The 24,619-nt window shown below is 53.2% G+C and overlaps 2 protein-coding genes across 4 annotated transcripts in view; both read left to right on the forward strand.

The window, feature by feature from the left end:
* The window catches only part of LOC125623313 (anaphase-promoting complex subunit 2), a 66,694-nt gene extending 55,733 nt beyond the window's left edge, over nucleotides 1-10,961 (forward strand). For 2 of the 3 annotated variants that reach the window (XM_075120577.1, XM_048822427.2), the window contains exons 7-13: nucleotides 3,294-3,475; nucleotides 3,664-3,805; nucleotides 4,793-4,868; nucleotides 5,527-5,730; nucleotides 7,993-8,122; nucleotides 9,396-9,631; nucleotides 10,393-10,961. In XM_075120577.1, the coding sequence (XP_074976678.1) occupies nucleotides 3,294-3,475; nucleotides 3,664-3,805; nucleotides 4,793-4,868; nucleotides 5,527-5,730; nucleotides 7,993-8,122; nucleotides 9,396-9,631; nucleotides 10,393-10,605 (1,183 nt within the window). In that variant the 3' untranslated portion in view covers nucleotides 10,606-10,961. Of the gene's footprint in view, nucleotides 1-3,293; nucleotides 3,476-3,663; nucleotides 3,806-4,792; nucleotides 4,869-5,526; nucleotides 5,731-7,992; nucleotides 8,137-9,395; nucleotides 9,632-10,392 lie in introns of those variants that run through there. The other variant, XM_075120578.1, reaches the window with a different exon arrangement.
* Nucleotides 10,962-11,076: 115 nt separating this feature from the next.
* Nucleotides 11,077-24,619, forward strand: part of TOR4A (torsin family 4 member A) — a 96,524-nt gene continuing 82,981 nt past the window's right edge. The window contains exons 1-4 of the mRNA XM_048822431.2: nucleotides 11,077-14,870; nucleotides 16,849-16,967; nucleotides 19,667-19,811; nucleotides 23,524-23,577. The gene's annotated coding sequence lies outside the window, so the exon portion shown is untranslated. The remainder of the gene's footprint in view (nucleotides 14,871-16,848; nucleotides 16,968-19,666; nucleotides 19,812-23,523; nucleotides 23,578-24,619) is intronic.

Here is a 24,619-nt window from a genome sequence, read left to right on the forward strand (position 1 = left end):
GGTGGTGACCTGGAGAAGGGCTGGCACACTAGAGGTTCTTCCTGGAAACTGTGGGGAGCTGAGAGCACACTGGCCTGCGAGTCCACAACAACTTGGGAACAGCGAAGTGATGGCCTATCACCATCTCCTTAAGAAGGACATTGTAAACCTGTGCCAAAAGAGAGGGTTATGCATTGGAAAGTTCACCAAAGCACAGTTAATTGTGCAGCTGCAGGACGATGACCGCTCTAAGGAGCAGATTCCTGACCCAAATGGGGCTACAAGAGGATCTGGGAGCAGCTGGAGTGGTAGCCAGGCATCCCCAAGAGTCCTGTCCCCAACCAGATGGGGGTCTTCAAGATTGGGCTCCCCATCAGGGGATCGGAGATGGATGGGATTGGAGCTGAGTCTGAGAGAGTGAGAGGACCGTGAGAGACAGCAAGAGCCCGAGAAAGAGCTGCAGGAGCAACAGCAGCAGCATGAACTGGCGATGGTGGATCACTTCACTGAGCTGGGAGCCAATCCTCCCATCAGGTGTCCCACGTTCAGAGTCACTGGAAAAACAGCCCAGAACCTGGAGAGAGAGGTCAAGGACATGCTGGTTTTAGAGGTGATCCAGCTGTTCCACAGCCCATGGGCCTCCCCTGTGGGGCTGGTCCCCAAGAAAGATGGGTCGATCCAATTCTGTGTGGACTATTGGAAGCTTAATGCCATCACCGTGTCTGATGCCTGCCCCATGCCTAGGCCTGGTGAGATTCTAGACAGGCTCGGGGGGGGCTCATTACCTCTCTACTGTGGATCTCACCAAGGGCGACTGGCAGGTGCCTTTGGGTCCAGATGCCCGGTTGAAATCTGCCTTGACCTACCCCTTTGCGGCTCTTTGAGTTCCTGGTCCTGCCTTTCGACCTCAAGGGGGCGTCAGCCACCTCCCAGCACCGGGTGGATTGGTTACTGAGGGGGATGGAGAACTTGGCCCTGGCGTGCATTGATGACATCTGTGTCTTTAGCCAGACCTGGGAGGAACACGTGTCCCGGGTGAAGAGGGTGCTGGGCTGCCCCAAGGGGACAAGACTGATGGTAAAAGCTGAAAAGTGTAAGGTGGAGATGATCAGAGATTGGCCTGTTCCCCAGACCAAGAAACAGGTCCAGGCCTTTATTGGGATGGCGGGGTACTACTGGAGGTTTGTAGCCCACTTGAGCTCCCTAGCTGCCCCCATCACTGAGCTATGTAAGAAGGGGAAGCCATACAAGCTGGTCTGGACCGAACAGTGCCAGAGGGCTCTGTGTGTTGAAGGAGGCTCTAATCCATGGGCCGGTAAATCTGGTAAACCCAGACTTTGCCAAGGCCTTTACAGTGTTCACCAACGCCTCAGACTCAGGGCTGGGTGTAGTGCTGATGCAAGCCAATGCTAAGTGGGAGACACACCCCATCGGGTACCTGAGCAAGAAGCTGCTGCCCCGGGAGCAGAATTATGTGGCCATAGAGAAGAAATGCTTGGCCATGGTGCAGGCCCTTAAAAAGCTGCGGCTGTACCTATTTGGGCTTCGCTTTACTGTGTATACTGACCACTCTGCCCTGATGTGGCTGCATCCAATGAAAGGGGCTGATGCCGAGCTGCTGGTGACAGACACACCTGGTCAGAGGGTGGCCAAAGTCAAGATGGGGGCTCTTAACCAAGAGAGCCTGAATCGCAGCCCTCCAGACTGGAGCGCTGGGAGAAGACCTGGTCCCAGTTTGAACCCCAGGGGTTTTGGGATGGCAAAAGGGCAAGGGCCGCATAAACCTTCCCAAATGCAGCCTGCGAGTGCCATCGAGCATGCCCAACCTAAGGTGGGCCTGAAACTGGAAGGGTCTGGTGTAACTCTCACCAAGAAATTGGAGAGATGCATGGGAACGTTGGTGGGTTCGAACTTCCCCAGGTCACCGGCTAAAGTGACCCCGTTCAGTTCGGTCTCAAAGGGGAGAGAGATGTGACGAAGTGGGACCGTTCTTAATGTTCTCTCTGAATACTCTGTGGGTGCCTCAGTTTCCCCAATGCATTTCTTAAGTATCTGGGTGGTGGGATAAGCTGTGTGATTGTTGCAGAACCTTAGAGGGCCAGTGTGAGGCTGTCTAGACAGAGAATGGCCGACACCCTGTCTCCTGGCAACTGATGGCCTGGGCCTCTCCCCTGCAAGGTGTGAGCTGAAGATATTGGAGAACAAAGAGATCAGGTGGCCTCCTGGCCCCGGAAAGAGACACAGGCGAGAGGAGGGGCTGTAGAGTTTCAGTTTGGAGGTGGCAGGAGAAATGGAGGGAGGGCCAGAGGAGGCTCTGGCTCCCCCCTCCCCCCGAAGATGGACCTGACTGAGGGGTCCTGTTCTCTGTACCTACAAGCTCTGTGTTAGACCATGTTCCTGTTGTCTAATAAACCTTCTGTTTTACTGCCTGGCTGAGAGTCATGTCTGACTGCAGAATTGGGGTGCAGGGCCCACTGGCTTCCCCAGGAGCCCCGCCTGTGCGGATTCGCTGTGGGAAGTGCAGGGTGTGAGAAGGGGATGCCAAATGCTCTGAGGTCAGACCCAGGAAGGTCAAAGCTGTGTAAGCTTCTTGCCCTGGAGACAGTCTGCTCACAGAGAGGAGGCTCCCCCTGAATCTTGACTGGCTTCATGTGGAGTAGTTCCAGAGCATCGCCCGGGGGCTCTGTGACAGTAGGTACTTGAAGACTGTAGTCAGGTCATCCCTTAACCTTCTCTTTCTTGAGCTAAATAGATTGAACTCCTTGAGTCTGTCACTATAAAGCATGTTTTCTTATCCTATAATCGTTCTCATGGCTCTTCTCCGAACCCTCTCCAATTTATCAACATCCTTCTTGAATTGAGCACACCAGAAACGTACACAGGATTCCAGCAGCAGTCGCACCAGTGCCAAATACCGAGGTGAAATAAGATTCCCCTGTCTATGCTTCCCAGGTTCATATTAGCTCTTTTGGTCACATAAGGAGCTCATGTTAGGCTGATTTATCCACCACAACCCCCAGATCCTTTTCAGAGTCACTGCTTTCCAGGATAGAGGCCCCCACCCTGTAAGCATGGTTATACGTTCTTTTTTCTGAGGTGTATACATTTGCATTTAGCCACATTTAAAATGCATATTGTTTGCCTGCGCCCAGTTTACCAAGTGCTCTGGTCCTCTTCGTTAGTGACCTGTGCAGTTAATAATTTACTACTCCCCCAGTTTTTGTGTTTGTCATCTGTACATCTCATGCCAGGCTGGTCTGTGCTTACTCCTTTGCTGACCCCCCCACCCCATTTCATCTCCTGCTTTCGGACAGGACCAGGGAGGACACAGTGCGGCAAATTGTGGCAGGTCTAACGGGCGACGCCGAAGGGTCTGGTGACCTAGCCAATGAGCTTTCGAAAGCTGACCCAGTGACGCTGGAAAATGGCCAGGAGAGTGACGATGACATCTCTGAGCCAGAGGACTGGCTGCCTGACCCAGTTGATGCTGACCCAGGTTAGACACTAGGATCGGGGCAGCCGCAGCTGCCCCCATCCTGACCTGAACGTTCCGCAGCCCATGACTTCCTCCTTGTTCCCTTTTATGGTGTTGTGAGCGCTGCTTGTCCCCAGGCCCTCCGTGGGGCCAAGCCTGGGGAGGTGGGGAGACTGTCTCTCCTGTTCTGTTCTGGCTTGTCTTCTTAGGGAAGTTGAGTTCCAAGCGCCGCTCCTCGGACATCATCAGCCTGCTGGTGAGCATCTATGGGAGCAAGGATCTGTTCATCAATGAGTACCGCACGCTGTTGGCTGACCGTCTGCTCCACCAGTTCAACTACAGCGCTGAAAGGTGAGGCCTGCACCCGCCCCCAGGATCTCTAGGGGAGATGCTCCAGCCAGGTAGTCCCAGGAAAGGCCTTGTCTGATGTGGGGCTGTCTCTGCAGTTCTGGGTTCCCAGCCTAAAATCCGTGATCCCACCCACTGAGCTGTGGCTGTCTACTTGGACACTTGTCATCGGACGGAGACTGGAGTGAAATGGCCTCTGGCTTTGTGTGGCTAGCACCAGGAGAGCAGCATGAGCCATCAGAGGCAGGGAACCTGGCAGTGCAGGCCAGAATCTTTTGAAGGCAAGGTCAGCCACAGAGCTGAATCCCTGGCCTCTCAGTCTGACAGGCCGTCCTGGGCCCAGCTGGCTGCACAGCATACCCTATGCAGCCCTGAGATGCTAGGAAGAGGACACTGTGCTGCTCAATGAGGGAAAAGAGTTGGAGTCCAGGGAAAAGAGCAGGCTTTGTCCCTCCCCAGGATCCTCCTGGCTCCATCACATCTGCTTCAGGGGAACTGAAGGCCTGCAGAGGCCGTTATGTGGGGAGGCAGCATTGCCCAGTAGGAAGAGCATGGGACTGGGAGTCAGGAGACCTGGGTTCTGTCCCCAGCTCTGCCTCTGACTTGCTTGCTGACCTTGGGCAAGTCACGTTGGTTCTTGCACCTTTAGAATGGGGCTAATGAAAACCAGGCGCTCTGGCATGAATAGCTGGCAAGGGGGCCAGGCATGCTCCTGTGTTGTCAGTTAGGGATGGCCAGGGCAGGTACAAACTGCCAGCCCAACGGCAGGGGGATGGGAAGTTCCTGCAGCAGCCCCAGGCTCAGAGGGGTGAACGATGGATGCAGGCGAGTCCCTCCTCACTCAAATGCCTGGGACCATCTGCCTGAGAAAGCAGAGACTGCAGGGACAGCGTGTTCCAAGGGACTGCCATTCCCTGCTGTTCTCTGTGGGGGGGGGCTCAGCTTCTCTTTCCCAGTGTCTTGCTTGTGATCCTCTGCCTCTGTCGTCAGGGAAATCCGCAACGTGGAGCTGCTGAAGCTGCGATTTGGCGAAGCCCAGATGCACTATTGTGAAGTCATGTTAAAAGTAGGTTGTTGATGATCCAGGGCTTGGTGCGTGCGTCACAGCACATCTCAGGGTGTCTCAGAGAATGGCAGCCAGGGGTGGCCTGTGGGATGCTTGCCTTAAATCTGAGCCCGTGCCTTGGAGAGGGGCCTCTGGGGGTATTGCAGAGTAAGGGGGGGCCTTTTGGAGGGGGACAGAAGCACCATGGGGAATGAGAGGGGCTCCCCGGGACTCTGAGTGAGAGATTGAGGGGAATCCATGGGGAGTGAGAGTGATGTGGGCATCCCAGAACTGTGGTCAAAGTCCTTCCATATTTGAGCCCTTGAGTGGGTTGGGCTGGTGAATCTGGGGCTGTCATCCCATCTGTCACTAGAGCAGGTACAGCAGAGGCAGCAACTTGGCTGCAGGTGTGGGGCAATCTCCGCTTGTCCCTGGTGGTCTGCTAAAGCCAGTCTGGTGCTCTCCTCAGTGGATAGTGGGGACAAACAGGCACCTAATGTCCCCATCCTCCCCTTAAGACAGTTCTCATGCCCCGATCTCCAGCTCAAGTCTCTCTTCCTTTGTGATGGCCCCTGTGACCTCTGGCCTGCTGTGGGGCCCAGCCCTGGCTCTGCTTCGGAGCCTGGCCAGGAGAAGAGCAGGCACTTTGAACTAGGTGCTGTGTCCTGCCTCTCCCCAGGATATGGCTGACTCGCGGCGCATTAACACCAACATCCGTGATGAGGAAGAGAAGCTCCCAGAGGAGGAGAGGCCCCCATTTAGCCTCGTTGCTGTCATCCTGTCTAGCGAGTTCTGGCCGCCACTGAAAGAGGAGAAGCTGGAGCTCCCCGAGCAAATTAAGGAGGCCATGGAAGCCTATTCCAAGAAGTATGAGAAGTTAAAGGTGAGGGAGTCCTGTGATCTGTCTAGCTAGGGCAGGGGATGCCTTGCAGTTAGCAATGGGGGACAATTGGCACCCACGAGAGAGAATACAGAGCGGGGCTCCTTCACCCTCGGCTTTGGAGAGCCTGTTCCACCAGGGGCCTTCAGAGCAGGTAGAGAAGCTGGAGGCACCATGGAGAGTAATTAGAAAGAGAAATGGCTGGTTGCTGCCAAAGCTGTGTTCTTGGCCCTTCCAAGGTGCTTTTGCTCCCCATCTGGTTCCACTTGTTGCCTGCATCCCTGGCAATGCACGTCTCCTCCTGGGTCCTTAGTCTTCTCCCCTCATCTCCTGTAGCCCTTTGTGGCAGAAGACACCTCTGTCCATGCACCTTTAACTAGACCTTGTGTCAAGGTGGAGGCTGCAGGACAGGGGTGGGCAAACTACAGCCAGCAGGCTGGATCCGGCCTCTCAGGGCTTTGGATCCAGCCCGCGGGATTGCCCCCCCGTGGTTCCGCAGGCCCTGCACCAGCACCATGTCCCTGGGGCCCCGGGGGCGGAGGGCTTTGTGTGTTGTTGTCCTTGCCTCCATTGGCTGGGAATGGGGAACTGTGGCCAATGGTAGCTTCAGGGGAGGTATCTGGAGGTGTGGCAAGGGCGGCACGTGGAGCTCCCCCGCTCCTCCCGGGGGGCTGCACAGGGACGTGGAGCCAGCCGCTTCCCGGAGCAGCGCTGCGTGGGGCCAGGGCAGGCGTGCAGGGAGCCTGCCCTGGCCCCGGAGCCTGCCGCTGCCACCCCAGGGCCTCTTTAGGTAAGCGGTGCTGGGCCAGAGCCCAAACCCCTCCTGCACCCCGTCCCCCAACTCCCTGCCCTGAGTCCCCTGCCACACCCCACACTGCTCCTGCACCCCAACCCCCTTCCCTGAGCGCCCTGCTGCACCCTGCATCCCTCCTCTGCCCCAATCCCTTGCCCTGAGCCCGTTCCTGCACACCCCTCCGCACTTCCTCCCCCGCCCCACCCCTAAATACAATTTCCCCACCCAGACGTGGCCCTCGGCCCAAAACGTTTGCCCACCCCTGCTCCAGGAACTCCTTCCCCACTACACAGAGGTGAGGGGTTCTCATCTCTGTGGAGCCAGCTGTATGGACTTACCCAGGCTGCTGCATGCCAGGCGGAGCAGAGAGCAAACATTAATAAGACCAAAGAGCCAGTTTGTAGGATGCCTGTTGGCTGAGGCCAGCCCTGCACAGTGGCAGTGGTTTAACAGAAGGGGTGATTTTATCCCCATGTAGGAAACCTGGGGCAGCTGTGTGTGTGGATGCTCCCGTATTGATTTCACACACCTTAGAGCAGCTTAGCTTGTGTGAATACATTCTACAGGCACAAGCTAAACCAGTAGAACCTGTTTAAAACCATTAGAAATGTTCACACATGAGTGCATCAGTTTAGAAAAAGCAACTGAATTCAAAGCAGCGAGAGATGTGTGTGCCCGGAAACCCAGTTGGGTCTCATGAGCTAACCTCCATGCAGCGGCCTCAGCGTGGTGAGAGCAAATGGAAACCTGGCTTCTCGTGAATTCAGTCCCCACTGCCCACCCTCTTGCTGTCTGTGATCCAATTCTGTCTCAGGCCGAGAGTTGGCTGGGTTGCGGGGCTTCCTGGGATCGTTGTCATGCCAGACAGCCCGTCTGTGTCTAGCCTTCTCCCCATCGGCAAATGCCTACTGGGGGGGGGGTGTGCTCATGGTGTGGGGTGCCAGTGCCCTCCCCACCTCCAGGAGACTGTCTAGGGAGGAAATGCCAAATAGCCTCTGTCTAATGGTTTACATCCCTGGCCCAGTGGGCAGAGGGCTCTCGGCCTACGAGGTGACGCCCATTCCCACCTTGGAGAGGCTGCGTCACTCCTAATGGAATCCTGCTCCGATTCAATAGCGCTTCTGGACAGAAACGAGTCCATCTGCCCTCAGGCCTTCTTCAGGCTGTGCTGCAGCAGGGCAGATTGGGAAGAGGTGATGCAGGGCCAGTGTCGGAAAGGGAGGGACTGGGCAATGGCCTGTATGGGGCGGGGAGGGGTGGAAGAGGTTGGGCCCGGAGGGCTGAGGAACTGTCAGGTGGGGGGGGAGGGCTGTGCCTCTGTCTTGTGGGAGAGCAGTGGCTGTGTGGGGGTGAGCACGGTGCAGGCTGCAGGGAGTGGCTGTTCTATTCATGAGTGGCAGTCAGTGTGATAACAGTCAGTGAGTGACCTGTCGTGCATGTGAAGTGTGAGCAGCTGCTTCTTCTGCTTCCAGGCCATGAGGACTCTCAATTGGAAGCATCACCTGGGCCTGGTGAACCTGGATGTGGAGCTGGCAGATCGCACCATCTCCCTCTCCGTGTCTCCTGTGCATGCAGCCATCATCCTGCACTTCCAGAGCAAGAGTGAGTGAGGCCAGGTGGGCCCAGCCACACTCCCTGGCGTCAAGTATCGGGGGGGGAGCCGTGTTAGTCTGGATCTGTAAAAGCGGCAAAGAGTCCTGTGGCACCTTATAGACAGACGTACTGGAGCATAAGCTTTCATGGGTGAATACCCACTTCGTCGGATGCATGTAGTGGAAATTTCCAGAGGCAGGTATAAATATGCAAGCAAGAATCATGCTAGGGATAACGAGGTTAGTTCAATCAGGGAGGCTGAGGCCCTCTTCTAACAGTTGAGGTGTGAACACCAAGGGAGGAGAAACTGCTTTTGTAGTTGTGTTCACCACTGCCCTCTGCTGGGCAGGACAGGCCCCTTCTGCTCACACAGACCTAACACTTGGAGACTTAGGGTAGCAGATCCAGAGCCCACTGAATCTGGCTGTGGGCTGCTACTCTTAGTGCTTCTCTGAGAGAGGCCATTCCCCTGCACAGCAGCTCAGCGCACAGCCTGCTTTCAGGAACACATTGCGCAGTTACCCCCCTGACTACTCTGCCCACTTGCAGCTCCTCCCTCAGTTCCCGCCACATCTGCCTGCTCCCTCCCTGCTCTCACACCCTGCCCCACAGCTCCCTCCCTCTGGTGGTGCCAGTCCAGTGCCATCCCAAGTGCAGAGAGATTGCAGCAGTTCCCTCTGAGTAGCCTGTTCAGTGACTTCCTAGGTTGGGGGCTGGGGTGGGACGACTGTTGAGATGAGAGGGGACGTGATAAAGGAGTGAACCTGATTTGTGTATTCAGTGACACTGCAGGGCAGCAGAGCTGGCACTGGCAAAAGGAAATCTTTCTTTCACACAACATAGTTAGCCTGAAGAACTCATTGTAATGAGGTTAGAGAAGCCAAGTGCTTAACAGGCTTCAGAAAAGGCCTGGCCATTGATGTGAATAACACAAACATCCACTGTTACATTAGAAGGGCTAGAATCCTGCGTAGGCATCTAAGCCTGCCCTTCACATACAGGGTTTGGGATACACATGATCCCAGAATAGCCCACCATGGCGATTCTTGCCCTTCCTGTGCAGGCTCGCTCGACAGGAAGTTGCTGCTGGGGACAGGACACTGGGCTAGAGGGAGTGCTAGTGTGATCTGCTCTGGCATTGCCTGTGCTGATGGTATGCAGGCTCAGGCCTGTGTGGTGGCGGTGTTATCTTGATGCTGGGCTGGGCATTCCTGTCCTGAGTCCAATTCCCATACCAGGAAGTGACTCTGCTCTTCCTCGTGGTGCCTGTGGTCTCCCTCAGGTACGTGGACGCTGGCGGAGCTGAGTGAACTGCTGAAGGTTCCCGTGACATCGCTGAGGCGTAAGATGACCCTGTGGCTGCAGCAGGGCGTCCTACGGGAGGATCCCCAGGGCACATTCACAGTGATTGAGGAGGAGCAGAAGGATCAGGTGGAGAAGGTGGTTCTGATAGACAGTGATGAAGAAGGTGACTCTGCCATGGCATCACAGGCTGACCAGAAAGAGGAGGAGTTGCAGGTACTTTCCTGAGCACCTTGGGTGTTTCCAGGGTGGGAAGACCCTCGCCATTCCTTTGTGTGGTGGTTTGTTGCTCTGTTCCAGTCGCCTCCAGTTAGCAGCATGACCAGTCTAGGGTGAATGGGGCTAATGCTCCCACCTCAAGGCTGGGCTGCGAGGCACAGGCTAGGAGCCAGCCATACACCGTGTCTCCAGTCTCTGGAGGGACTTTGCCCCAGAACCAGCTGCTTTCAGAGGGCCCCAAGAATTCCTAAAAGTAGTGATAAGCCATCTCCTCTGGCTTGGAATGGCCACTGTCCAGCCAGAGGAGCCTTGGGCCATGCCCTGGGCTCCACCATTCTTCCTGGGTTCCTCAGAAGGGGTGTGAAGTCTAGCAGCCAGAAAGGTTAGGGTCAGTCATTAGGGATTCTGTGGGCCCTGGGAAAGGATAAAGAGAGCTGCCATGGAACATGGAGGGATTCAGCCTGCACTTGGCCACGGAGAGTTGTTAGCGCACTGTTGGCCAGAGCTTGTTCTTCAGCATTGTGTCCTAAAACGCCTAGCTCTACTGTTAGGCATTGACCATGCAAAGGGCGGGTCTGTATGGCTCCGAAAGCAGCAGAGTGCAACACGTACACTGTCAGCCCTGCAGATCCCTTTCATGCTGTTTCGAGGTGTACGTATGCTCCCAGTCTCTGTTCCCTGATTTGTAGTGAAGCATGTGGGATGCCAAGGTTGGGGGTGTGGTTGGGATTTACCCCTACCTTTGTGTCCCCCTGCAGCTTTTCTGGACGTATATTCAGGCGATGCTGACCAACCTGGAGAGCTTGTCCTTGGAGCGGATTCACAGCATGCTGAAGATGTTTGTGATGACGGGTCCTGTGGTGACAGAGATTGACATCCAGGAGCTGCAAGGCTTCCTCCAGAAGAAAGTCCGGGACCAGCAACTGATCTACTCTGGCGGTGTCTATCGCCTGCCTAAGAACTGCAGCTAGAATGCGAGCCTCCCCACCAATCCCTGGGCACTGTGCTCCCTTGCAGCCGTTTTGCCTGCCTTCAGTACCTCCGTTATACTTGCTTCAGGTGACATCCAGGTGCCCCTGTTAAGCACAGGTTCTGCCCCTCTGCTGGGTTGCTGTGGTTTCTGGGATGCTTTTTCCCCATTGGCTGCCCTTTGCGTGGTGATAGCAGCTCAGTAGTACTCTGGATTGAAGCACAGTGCACCTGGAGAGCTCCTTTGAGCTGGGCCAAGCAGAGGAGCTGGTGCCAGCAAGCCCATTTTGTCCTGTGTGTTGGTGTCTAGGGCCCATTTCCCTGGTTAATAAAAATGCTAGCCGTGTTTCTCTTACAATGCATTGACTCCTTTCTTCCCTTCTGGCCCCCCGGCAGAGCCCTCTGGCATCCCCTCTCCCTGGGCTGGAGGAGCTGGTATGACCTGAATTCCAGTGTTTGCAGGGAAAGATGCTCTCCACTTTCACCCGGGCCTCCACGCAGCCTATGCTGCTCACAGCCCATGCCGGGGAAGCTGGGGCTCTTGGCTGTAAGAGCCGTCTGGGTCCTGTAATGCGGCTGGAGCAGCCTTCTACAGCTGGCTGTGGTGAGTGAGGCCACACTTAAGGCACATAGGGAGGAGAGGATTCTTTTTGCCATATTTGTCTTGGCATAGGCAGAGGAAAAGCTTTCATGCAGGCTCACCACTCTGCAGAACTCCCCCAGGGAGATGGGGGCTGACCATTCAAATGGGGGGTGGGTGGGGCAGCCATTTCAACCTGCAGCTGCCGTTGGCCTGTGGCACTGGGTAGCAAGGGAGCAGGCAATAATTGGTCAAATGCGACCCTACGGTACAGGTGTTGGGAGTCACTTAGTGGTGTAGGCTGATCATGGGGAGAATCAAATCCAGAACTGTTCAAACAAACAGCTTCATGGAATTCTGCTGTTCTTCTAATGTGTGTCCATTGTGTATGAAACCCACTCCAGGGGCGCGTGAGCAAACGAGATCGGAATCTAGAAACAGCCGTCTCAATTGGGCTGCATTGTGAACATCCCCCGTGGGCCTGCTCCCCACCAAGACACAGAGGGCTAGGCAGCCACAGTCATCCCTCCGTTTCCTCTTACCACCTGTGGCGGCAAGATGGAATGAGCAGTGTCCTCCCGCTACCCTTTGGTGGAATTTTCTTGCAGTTTCCTCTAGTCCCTTAGCTAAATTTAAATCCCAGAAAAATTCCCTGTTAATTTTAATTTTTGAAAAAATAATTGATTAAATTTCTCCTAGGTTCTTTGTATCATGATCTTAACCTAAAATGGTAAATTCAGTGTCCTTGGGGGCTTCACACCCTGTCGTCCTTGCCCCAAACTCATTCCACTCACAGCCAGAGCTGCTGTCTTTTGTCTTGGCGAGAGCCATTTGGTATTGTGCAGCTTGTTTTGCAGTTCTTTTCTAACAAGGCAAGATAATCCAGGGATACTCATCTGAAGCTGTATTTTGGTTGCTTGAGAAAGTAACTGTAGACCCCAAAGAACAGGCAATGACCAACCAGATGGAACTGGTCATTAGGGACACTGGCTGACTTGGACTTAAAGTTGGACCATCTAAAAATCCTCAGTGTCATCAGACAAGGATCCAAGACCAAAGACCACCTTGGTACCTGCTACCAGTGTGGCACCGAAGGCCAGTGCCACCTCCTCACCAAGGCCAGGGAGATCTGATCACGGGGCAGACATGATTTCTGATACTGATCTCCCTTTTTCCACAAGGAGAAGCTTCAGCCCTTCTTCTCTTCCCAGGAACTAAGCTTGCTTATAGGGCAGGGTCAAGTGATTCCAGCTCAATTTCCAGCTCCATACTGAAGAAATATAAGACACCCTCAGTGCCTACACCTGACATGGGGCAGTTGCCCTCATTGACATTGTCACTGGTACTGGCATCAGCACTGGCCGATGGAATGTCACTATGTCTCTGGCACTGCCTTATGCATCAGTAGTGTCACACTCCGCATCGGTACACATCTTAGACGTTTGCCTCGAAGTTCAGCACCACCGCTCTTCTCCATCACCCCTCTCTAATTTCTGGTAGAGAACGTTGTTCTCTCCATTCACACAGATCGGGGAGCCCTCTCCAAACCAGGGACGCTCACTTCAGAGCCCCAGCTTATCCACCTCAGTGGCTCAGCCTTATCATAACCAGCCTTGTCCCTGTTGGATATATTGGGGACTTCCTTCCATGAGCTGAATTCCTTCCAATCAGTCACAAAAATGCAGCCAGTTGCACTCTCCTACTGCATCCTTTGCTCTTCCATGTTTGCTGTGGGGGTCTTGCAAAGACAATCTGCAGACAAAGAAGAGGCATGTCTTGAGCCTCCATCTCCCAAAAATCCATCATTGTCTTCTAACGAGGCGGTCTCCTCAGCTCCGAATCATTATAGAGCCTTCTAAGAGCTGCTGTCTTGTGTAGCTGAGATCCTCAAAATAGAGACCTCAGTAACAAGACCAAGCTCACAATCTTTGACATATTACATTCTTCCTCAACTGCCAGAATAGCATTGCCAATGAACCATCTAAAACTCTGTGGGAGACACCAGCAACGTTAGTCCCAACTGCTAAAAAGCCAAAAAAGTACCAAGTAGCACAAGGATTTTGAGCAATTTTGCACCCAACACCAGGATTATTAGTGGTCTCTGCAGTTCCCAAGGAGGCTGCACAAAGAGCACTGCAAAAGATAAGTACCCACAGAAATCCGATCTCTTGGGGAGGAAACCTGATCTGTCAGTGCCACTTCTGCTATGAATAGCAAACTACCAAGCTCAGTGTAGTAGAGAGAGAGCCTGGAGCACTGGGCCTGGTGCATGATCTGAGGCCTGAACCAGAGGCTGTGAACCAAAGTCAGGCCATGTATTAAAGCAGATCAGCATCTAGTACGTCAGCTTGGCAAAGTTGTTGCTAGTGTTCCAGGCAGTAGATATTTACATAAATATATTCCAGCTAGTACGGATACATCCCAATCTAGTACCAAGATAAGATGGTTTGACAAAATGATGAATAGGGATATTTTGTCCGAGATATCAGGAACAAGGGGAGGTAACAACCAGATGTCATGAAACCCATAAGGTGGTGTGTAAATTGCTTATCACAGTTGTTTGTCTCAGTCTATAAGTGTGAGGTACCTCGCCTGAACCCTTTGTGTATCCTATGGGACAGCAGAGATACTCGCTACTGACTGAGCCACTCCTTGCTACTGGGCACTTGTGTTAGTGGTCCTGGAACCATGGAGTCCGGGCACTGGGACTGTGCCTTGAGGGCAATAAACTTGGCCGAGTGACTTTGTCACCAAACTGTGCCTGTGGTTTTTCTTCTCCCCTAGTTGCTTTCTCCACCTTCTGAAATAAAAAAATGGTCTCTAGCACATTCCAAGAACATGTTGTTGGATAATCTGTGCCCTGCTGTGTTTGTTTTCCCACCAGCTGCCTGGGTAACTCATGTCCCTCATCGCCACCGAGTCCTGGGCTTTGGATGATTTTGTTAGTTTAAAAAAAAACCTCGTCCACCTCCTCTTCCTGGCTGGTGATCTAGAGGAGACCCTACGATGGCATCACCCTTGTTTTTTACCCCTTTTCTCCTTACTCAGAGACTTTCAACAAGTCTATTTCCATCTCAACCTCAGTGCAAGTATGTACATGTTTGATATACAAGACAACGCCTTCCTTTTTCCCCTGCCTGTCCTTCCTGAGCAAGCTGTACCCTTCTGTACCAATATTCCAATCGTGTATTATCCCACCAAGTCTCTGGTGCCAACTACGTCAGTTGTGTTTTATTCACTAGCATTTCTGTAGCCAGTCTTCCACTCCCAAATGGCCTGCAGTCCCACTGCCTTCCATTGGAGCTTGGCCTGAGCAAGGAGTGCAGGTTTGGGCCATATTGCAGCAATAGGAGATGCTACTGTGCCCTCCTTTATTACGTTCCCACCATGGCTTCTCCACACCCAGCCCAGGACCCAAGCACCATCTCTCTGTGTGGGCTGTCCCTGCAGTTACTTACCTGAAGCTCAGGTCAAACAAGGTCAAGGTGTAGTTATTATTTTTCTGTGAATAACTGTAATCACCATCTGATACAAGTCCAAAGTGTGGTTTGTCCCCTCCTCCCTACACCTTACAGCTGTGCAAAAACGGGAACTGGAGCAGAATGCAGTGGCTGTGTCCGAAGAGGGGCATCTCGCTGGGACTGTGTGACACCAGTGCTCTGGGATCTCCAGTGGCTTTCACTCCAGGTGAAGTTCAAGGTGTTGGTTGTGACCTATAAAGCCCCAATCTGTCTGCCATGGCCTTTCTGAGGAACTGTCTCTCTCTCTGGGCCAGACGGCCACAGCTGCAGGCCCCTCTCTTTTGTGAGAGGATCCATTTGATGGGGCAGCTGTGAGGGCTCCCGTGCTCTGGAATTTGCTCCCTGCCTCGGTCAGTCACAGAGGCGATGTGTGTGTCCCTGCAGCAGGGCCCAGGTGGGTGGCAGTCTGCTGCCACCCCAGCTGCTGGGGACAGGGAAAAAGAGAGCGAGCCAGAAACATGATGGGGGGGGGGGGAGCAGAGGGGACTCTGGCTTGCTCACCCCTGTCCCGATCTGGACCCTGCTGCAGGGAGAGGGGATGAGTGAGCCGAAGTACCACTCTCTCCCCCCACAGCTGAGCCCAGGCTGCCTCCCAGCCAGGCTCTTTCAGGCAGATACAGCTCTGTCCCACTCCCCATCCAGCTGGCAGGGGGGCAGCCAAAGATGGGGGGGAGTACACAGGAATAGAAGGGAGAGTCCCTCGCCCTCCTCACCCCCAGCAGGCCAATCTGGGGGGGGCACTTGACCCCCTCCATACTCCACCGCATTGCTCAACACTTTCAAAACAGAGTAGGATTTATCAGTCAAGTGGAACAGAGAGTTAGACGTCCTTAGAATACAGAAATAAAGGTTAAAGCTTTCTCCATTCTGGTCAACCCAGAGCAATTCACCCGCCAAACTCCAGCGAACACCATTTTCAGGCTCTGTGTCCCTCTCTGACTTCCTTCTTTAGTCAGTTCCCAGGTAAGAGAGTCTCCAGCCTCTTCCAGAAGCCAGCTCTTATCCTCCACCTCACCCTTCTCAGTTCTTTGTTCTTGAGCTGGGGTCACTTATCGAATCATAGAATATCAGGGTTGGAAGGGACCTCAGGAGGTCATCTAGTCCAACCCCCTGCTCAAAGCAGGACCTAATCCCCAACTAAATCATCCCAGCTAGGGCTTTGTCAAGCTGGACCTTAAAAACCTCTAAGGAAGGAGATTCCACCACCTCCCTAGAAAAAGTTTGTTTTACTGACCAGGAATCAAACCCAGGCCTTAGCAGTGAGACTGCTGAATTTTAACCACTACACCCCAAGGGAGATCAACTACACCGGAACCTCACTAGAATGTGGGATTTGGGATCCATGCATGGTACTGCGTTAATGCGGGGACCGTGTTAAAATGAATTCCAATTAAAGTAACTAAATTTGGGATCTATGGCCGCGAGCGTGTTATATGCGAATTCGTGCGTTCTAGCAAGAGTCCAGTGTATTTGGTGGTGCCCCGATGAGCTAATTAGGGCACTGCCAAACAGCCATTTGGCAGCACGGGGAGAGATTTTGGGGACAGCGGCGGGTGGGGGCCTTGGGGAGGGAATGGAGTGGGGGTGGGAAGAGGGAGAGTGAGGGTGGGGCCTTGAAGGAGGGGACAGAGTGGGGGTGAGAAGAGGCAGGGAAGGGCCTCGGGGTAGGGGGCAGAGTGGGGCCAGGAAGAGGTGGAGCGAGGGTGAGGTGTAAGGGAGGGCTGGAGTGGGGGCAGGGCCTCAGAAAGGGTCGGGAGTGTAGCACCCCCAGGGAAAAGTTAAACTCAGACCTATGGGGTCACTTGCTCCCCTGGGGAATCCCATGCGTTCTCAGAGCTTGCATTGTCTCACTTTCCCTGCCCTCTAGTTGTTCTTAACGACTCTTCATGCTACCCAGACAGGGAGGTGATGCACACACCCATGTCTCTTAACCTGCCATGAGAACAAACTTAATCCTCCCCTCTCCCCGCGAGACAGCCGTGCAATGTATAGGGGAAACAAAGGCACACAAAACATTCTCACTTTGTCACAAGTCATGTATCCATTGCTCCATTGTCTTGCCTGGGAGTAGGGGGATTGATGTCAGACTGACAGGTCAGTAATTACCTGGGTCATCCTGTTTACCCTTTTTTGCTTTCTTCCAGCCTTCCGGAGCTTCCTCAATCTTCAAAGACTTATTGAAAATCAACATTAACGGTCCAACAAACTCCCCAGCGGCCCCTCAGCCGGCTCTGTACAGAGGACACCTGAGTACCAGTTACAAGTAAGCATTTATTGTGACATGCTGCAGTGTCAGGGTGTGGCAGGGGAGGGGGTTATTGTGACACGCTGCAGCCTCAGGTGTATGTATGTGTGGAGGGGGTTATTGTGACATGCTGCAGTGTTGGGGCTGTGTGGGGGAGGGCTTATTCTGAGATGTTACTTTGTCAGTGTATGTGTTTGTATCATTGTGAGACATTGCAGTGCCAGTTACTATGAGATGCTCTATTGTGTGTGTGTTTTGTGTTGCGGATGTTGCATTGTGGGTGTTTAGGGGCTTATTGTGAAATTCAGCCGTGTCGGTGACCATGTTGTTTAGTGTGAGATGCTGTAATGTCACTGTTTGTACTGATTATTACAGTGCTGCATTTGGTAACTATGTGTGTATGGGTGGGAGGGGGAGTTATTGTGGATGCTTCTGTGTAGACGTGAGTCTGCGGTTTTTGAGCTGCTGCAATGTCACATTGTGTGCTGACTATTGTGAGAAAGGCAGAGTAGGGCCCAGGTTAAAGTGAGACGCCAGGCTGAGAACAGGGTGTGTGCGTGTGTCGGGGGGGGGGAGTGTTATTGTGAGGTGTGGGGCTGGGCACAGTGTAGGGGGTAGAAGGGGTGTTGTGAGATGCGGGGGTAGTAGTGTGAACTGCAGGCTGGACACAGTGCAAGACAGTTTCTCTCAAGCTTCCCAGACAACTGTGCCCCTTTCAGGAGTCTGATTTGTCTTGTGTCCCCCAAGTTTCACCTCACTTAAAATCTACTTGCCTACAAAATCAGACATAAAAATACAGAAGCGTCACAGCCCCACCGTTACTGCACAATTGCTGACTTTCTCATTTTCCATAGAATTATAAAATAAATCCACTGTAATATAAACATTGTACTTACCTTTCAGTGTGTAGTACATAGAGCAGTATAACCAAGTCATTGTCTGTATGAAATTTTAGTTTGTACTGACTTCACTAGTGCTGTTATGTAGCCTGTTGTAAAACTAGGCAAAGCTCTAGATGTCGATGTACCCCCTGGAAGTCCTCTACGTACCCCCGGGGGGGAATGTGTACCCTTAGATGAGCACCACTGGGCTAAGGTATTGGGGTGGGGGTGCTTATGAGATGTCGGGCTGGGCACAGTGTTGGGGGTGCAGAGGTCTGTGAGGACCAGGCTGAGTATAGTGGGGAGGAGAGGAAAGGGGTTTTTTGAGGTGCCAGGCTGGGTACGGAGTGGGAGGCGGGGGTAGTGGTGGTGAAGTAAAGGTTGGGTACCGCACAGTGAGTGGGAATGGGGATTACCGTGAAGTGCTGGGCTGTATATTGTGTGAGGAGGAGCGGTTCTTGTGAGGTGTAGAGCTGGGTAAGGTGTTGGCGGTTGGGAGGGGTTCTCATGCCATGCTGGGCTGGGTATGGCGGGGGTCGCGGGGGAGGGGTTACCGTGCCGTGCTGGGGGGCTGGGTACGGCGGGGGTCGCGGGGGAGGGGTTATTGTGCCGTGCTGGGGGGCTGGGTCCGGCGGGGGAGGGGTTATTGTGCCGTGCTGGGGGGCTGGGTCTGGCGGGGGAGGGGTTATTGTGCCGTGCTGGGGGGCTGGGTCCGGCGGGGGTCGCGGGGGAGGGGTTACCGTGCCGTGCTGGGGGGCTGGGTCCGGCGGGGGTCGCGGGGGAGGGGTTATTGTGCCGTGCTGGGGGGCTGGGTCCGGCGGGGGTCGCGGGGGAGGGGTTACCGTGCCGTGCTGGGGGGCTGGGTCCGGCGGGGGTCGCGGGGGAGGGGTTATTGTGCCGGGCTGGGGGGCTGGGTCCGGCGGGGGTCGCGGGGGAGGGGTTACCGTGCCGTGCTGGGGGGCTGGGTCCGGCGGGGGTCGCGGGGGAGGGGTTATTGTGCCGGGCTGGGGGGCTGGGTCCGGCGGGGGTCGCGGGGGAGGGGTTACCGTGCCCTGCTGGGCATAGATTGTGGGGTAGGTGGTATTGTGAGGTTCCATGATTAGAGCCCTACCAAATTCAGGGTCCATTTTGGTCAATTTCACGGTCATGGATTTTTAAAATCATAAATTTCACGGTTTCAGCTATTTAACCCTGAAATTTCACAGTGTTGTCCTGGTAGGGTCCTGACCCAAAAAGGAGATGGGGGGGGGGGGGTTAGCAAGATTATTGTAGGGGCAGTCACGGTGCTGCTGCCCTTCCTTTTGTGCCGCTGCTGGCAGCAAAGCTGCCTTCAGCGCTGGGCAGCTGGAGAGCGGTGGCTGCTGGCCTGGAGCCCAGCGCCGAAGGCAGAGCCCTGCCAGCAGCAGCGCAGAAGTCAGGATGGCAGGATCTGGTGTTGCCACCCTTCCTTCTGCCCTGCTGACAGCGGAGCTGGGCCCTCAGTCAGCAGCTGCCGCTCTCCGGCCACCCAGCTCTGAAGGCAGCGCAGAAGTAAGGGTGGCAATACCATGGCACCCCTGCAATAACCTTGTGACCCCCCTGCAACTCCCTTTTGGGTCAGGACCCCAATCTGAGAAATGCTGGTCTCCCCTGTGAAATCTGTATAGTTTAGGGTAAAAACACACAAAAAACCAGATTTCATGGTCTACGACACGTTTGTCATGGCCGTGTATTGGGCAGGGCCCTATCCATGAGAAGTACCACCTGGGGTGGGGGGTTGCTCGTGAGAAGTCCAGCTAAGCAGGCTGCGGAGCCTGCATCTGTGTCCTTACCTGGGCACCCCTTGTGTCTGTGCAGTCTCGGAGAAGTGTGAATGCCCAAGCAGGCCAATCCAGGCAGCCCCTACAGCGATTGTTGCCACGCTGGCCTTTCTCAATGTGTGCGCCCTCTCCATCCTGCTCCTGGCAGCAGCCTTCGTCCTACGCCCGGCTAGGGGGCAAAGGTGAGTGACTGATGCAGTAGTCCCACATCATCGACACTAGGATGGAGCTGGTAACGCCATGGGCCCTACCTCCACGCACCGGACGGTGCTGGACGCCGAGCCCTGGGCGTGCCAGCACCTTGAAGACCTTTGATAGGGTAAGTCCACTGGGTTCCTATTAACCATTCCAGTACTGGGCCTGGCTGAAAGGAAAGGGACCAGGGACCTAGTCTTCCCCAGGTAAAGTTCTTCTGTCATAGCAGCTCGACAGTGTGTATTTCTGGGAATTAGCATCACCCCCCACGCAGCCCCTCTTTGATAACGAGTATATTTTGTTTTTAAGGCTACCCAGCAAGGAAGCTAACAACCCCCCTGCTGTCACGTAAGTCACAAACAGACAGTGTTAATGGCAGTAAGTATGGCTGGAGCAGGGGAAGGAGAATCCTCTCTCTTCCTAGGAACTGTGATTTCAGGCCCTGGCTGCAGAGTCCAAGCTGGCACAGGCTGATAGAAAGGGACTGACTTCATACAATCAGACTGCAGGTGGTAGAGATCTTTAGCTTGCAATCTCAGGTCAGCGCCAAGCACCTGTGGTGTTCAGTGTATAATAAATACCTCCAGATAGGCAGAGAGGAAAGATCTGGGTCACAATCTTGTCCCTCTCTTGGCGGCCAGGCTGGGATTATTCCCTGCAGCACACTTTCTAGTGCATTGTTTCAAGCCCCAAGCAATGGAGTTTCTGTGGAGAGGTTATTCCCTGTCCTCCCGCTCAGGAAGTTCTTCCCAAGTTTACATTTTCTTGCTTAGTTCTAGCGCATTCCTTCCAATTAACCCCTCTTGTGCCCCCAACTACTTCCCCATCACCACCTCCAGGGTTCACACCTTTCAGGTGTTTCTTACTTCCCCTTTAGGCTATGTCTACACTACGGCTTATGTCATCGTAACTTATGTCACTCAAGGTGGGCAACAAACCATGCTCCTCAGCGACATAAATTACCCCAGTGTAAGCGCCGGTGTTAAGACACCGTCGTCTTAAAGCAGCTACATTAGAGAGCGTCCCCTTAGTTGTTGCTTAGCAGCATAATTTACTTGTAGTCTTTCCCCTGAACAGAGTCGCTGCAGCATAGTGACCTGTGGTGTTTCAGCTGAGTGTACTCATCCACACTGGGAGAGCGTTCAGTCAGCTCAGTTATCGCAGGTCACAGAGGATGGACTGCTGCTCTAGTTGGGACAGGGCTGTGGGCTTGGGGCTAGGCTGGGATACATTGCATCGTTGCTTATGGGGCTCTCTATGAGGCTGCTGAACCAAATCCCCCTTCACCCCAGGATCGAGGAGAAGGAATAGGTTTGGGGCTGATACTTGTCTCCTTGTCCATTGTAATCTGCAGCATCCTGGCTGGCTTTGTGGTATACGGGGGTTCTGGGCAGGTGGAAAGAGGGGTTTGGGGCTGGTGTTGCTGACACTGAACACTGCAGCTCCTCTTCTCCACCAAGGACTCCTCACTCTCTCTGAGCCACCTGCTCTTGCTCCAGTGAATTGAGGAACTTTAATTGTCCCCTGGGGACCCCAGCAGAAATGCCTGTTTGTCTCTAAAGAAATAGCCCGACTTGATTATGTAAAGAGTTGTCACTTTGGATGGGCTAGCACCAGCAGGAGAATGAATTTGTGTGGGGGGGTGGAGGGTGAGAAAACCTGGATTTGTGCTGGAAATGGCCCACCTGATGATCACTTTAGATAAGCTATTACCAGCAGGACAGTGGGGTGGGAGGAGGTATTGTTTCATATTCTCTGTGTGTATATAAAGTCTGCTGCAGTTTCCACGGTATGCATCTGATGAAGTGAGCTGTAGCTCATGAAAGCTCATGCTCAAATAAATTGGTTAGTCTCTAAGGTGCCACAAGTACTCCTTTTCTGTTTGTCTCTAGAAATTGATGCAGCTGGGGTAGTTTTGGGGCCTTTTGAATTTTCTATGTGGTTTTTGTTTGGTTTCTCTTCAGACATTTTGAATAGTAGGAAGCCTTTAAATTTGGGCTCTGTGCAATTTGCCCTTGTCAGGCCTACTTTCCACTGCTGACCGATATCTTTCTAAAAACTGTCTCTCTGCAGTGGGGAGATGGTTCAAACTGTTGATTTTAGTACACTCTTTAGCTGCTATTCACGTTCTAACTGAAAGTCGATGGGCCATGCGTAGAAACCTGACTGATGCATTGGGCTGGGAGCACATACAAGCCTGACTGATGTATGGAGTGGGCTGGGTGCATATCAAACTTTCTCCATCGGGTGCTACGTTTTCTGTGGGATTTTATCCTATAGCAGACGATCCCTTGTGTACAGCTGCTGAAAGACAAAAGTTGCTGGATTTTTACTGTCATAGGTCCATCCTCTTCATGCCCAAATCACAGCCTCAAATAAGCATTTAAAAACATAGGCAATTAATACGCAAAAGCATTATTGTGAAAGAGTTAAGTGTAACTGCCCATGCAACATGCCTGAACCAAAACCACAAATGCAAGGCAATTAAAAGTTGAACCATCTAACAGTACATACCCTCTACTTCTGCCAGCACAGACCCACACCTGACCATTACCACAACTATTGTGCACCAGAGGTCATGTACCACAGCTTTAACTCTCTCCCCCGGGGATCCCAGGCTTCCATCACCCCTCTCCACACTAGCCATGACCAAGCTGCCTCCTCCCAGCACAACCAACTACAACAAACACCCACAACTGCTAATGTTGAGGAAAAATTAGCTAGGATAGGGGAGGTGTTTAAAACGGGGAAAGTGGGGCAGAGTTAAGGTTGCAGTGCATGGTCTGTGGTGTACCGCTGTTGTAGTAATGATAAGTTGTGTGCTGTAGTGTATAGGAATTGGGTAGATTCCTTTTAATGATTTGGGAGCTCTCTGTCTTCTATTGCACAAGTCCCCAGAACCTGACAGAGCCGCAGTGTAAGGCCTGGAAGTTTGTGTATAGTTAGTAAACACAGTTATTTAGAATCCAACAGTTTGCGTGTGATTTCCTCGCATTGTTCATGTTGTGTAAAGAACAAGGACACAGCATGTGCGTGTGGGTGGAGGAGCCAAGGGCGTGTCCCAGTAGGTGGCTTAACTATTATTTCCTTAGGTTTGTGTCAGGCATGTGTGTATAGCAACCAACACTGCTTCGGCCAAGCTTTTGTGTTTGTATTCAGTGCGGCGCCTGTGTGCTTATGCTTTACAGATCAGATCCTGGTCCCAAAGAGCCTAAATTCTCCTTAGGCTTCAGGTTTCTTTTGCATATCTGCTGTATGAGCCCTGGGCAGTGGGGAAAAGTCTGAGGGAGGATGGGTGGGGGGAATATGGAGGGCCAATGTGTGACCTCTGCCTTATGAGTCAGCTGAAGTACTAAGCTGTGAGGGACCCCTCTTGGCCAGCTAGCTAGGCTCAGGGGAGCTGCCCCCCAGAGCCTGAGGGAGGGAGGTGGGAGACAGGAGTTTCCTGCGGCTCTGTGTCACCCTTCTTATCCCTGCTAACTTGGCTGAGCGGGCAGTCTGCGTGTGTGAGGTCCTTCAGCTGGCAGGAGAGAGAATGGGATGGCACAACAGGATGGCAACTAGGAGTCTGGTGCCTGCTGCAGTGGGTTATGGTGCCCCATGGGGTGCAGCAAGTTGGAGAGAAAGAGGTGGGATGGGACCCCCCTTCCCCCTGCTTGGTGTGGGCTGGGGCACTGAGACCTGTGTGTGTTATTTCAGACCCCGTCCCGAGAGTGTGTACATGGATCCCAGTGAGCTGCACCCAGGACCCAAGTGAGTGGGAAGAACAAGAGATGGGGAATCTCCTATGCCAAGGATTTTATAAACGTTGGCGTTTGTCATTTTCTGCTTCTTTGTGATGGATACAGGGGCCCATTAAGGCAGGAGAGTTCGGGTTGTTTTTTCTCTTAGCAATATCCTGAGTGTCAGTCTGGCCTGCCTGACTGCTGGAGGAGCCCCTGGCTGGTGTGGGAGTGGGGTGCAGGGTGCCACTGAGGATGGGTAGAGGGGGCACCTGCCCCCCTTGAGTTTCATACCACATCACAGTGGAGTGCAAACAGGAAAGTGAATAGTTGCTCCGCACTCTCACCAGAGGAACCCAAAGCTCTTAGTTCTGGGCTGAGATTATGAAGTTGCTGTTGGCACAGGGCTCTCCCCGAGCAGCTGGACCAGCAGCTCCCCTCATCCCCTGGCTCTAGGCTGTGGGAAATGTTTCTCCGGCTGTGTTGGCTGCTCCATGCCCAGGAGCGGGCGAGCTGTGTTCTGTATAACTGGGGGTATCTGCTGAGCTGTGCCTCCCCTGGAGGGTTGTCATAAATATAAAGGGAAGGGTAAACACCTTGAAATCCCTCCTGGCCAGAGGAAAAACCCTCTCACCTGCAAAGGGTTAAGAAGCTAAGACAACCTCACTGGCACCTGACCAAAATGACCAATGAGGAGACAAGATACTTTCAAAGCTGGGGGGGGAGACACAAAGGATTCTCTCTATCTGCGTGTTGCTTTTGTCAGGAACAGAGCAGGAATGCAGGTCAGAACTCCTGTAAAAAGTCAATAAGTAATCTAGCTAGAAATGCGTTAGATTCTGTTTTGTTTAAATGGCTGATAAAATAAGCTGTGCTGAATGGAATGTAGATTCCTGTTTTTGTGTCTTTTTGTAACTTAAGGTTTTGCCTAGAGGGATTCTCTATGTTTTGAATCTGATTACCCTGTAAGGTATTTACCATCCTGATTTTACAGAGGTGATTCTTTTACTTTTTCTTTAATTTAAATTCTCCTTTTAAGAACCTGATAGATTTTTCATTGTTCTTAAGACCCA

This window comes from Caretta caretta, chromosome 16 (genome assembly GCF_965140235.1).
Source record: "Caretta caretta isolate rCarCar2 chromosome 16, rCarCar1.hap1, whole genome shotgun sequence".
In the NCBI taxonomy this organism is placed as follows: Eukaryota; Metazoa; Chordata; order Testudines; family Cheloniidae; genus Caretta; species Caretta caretta.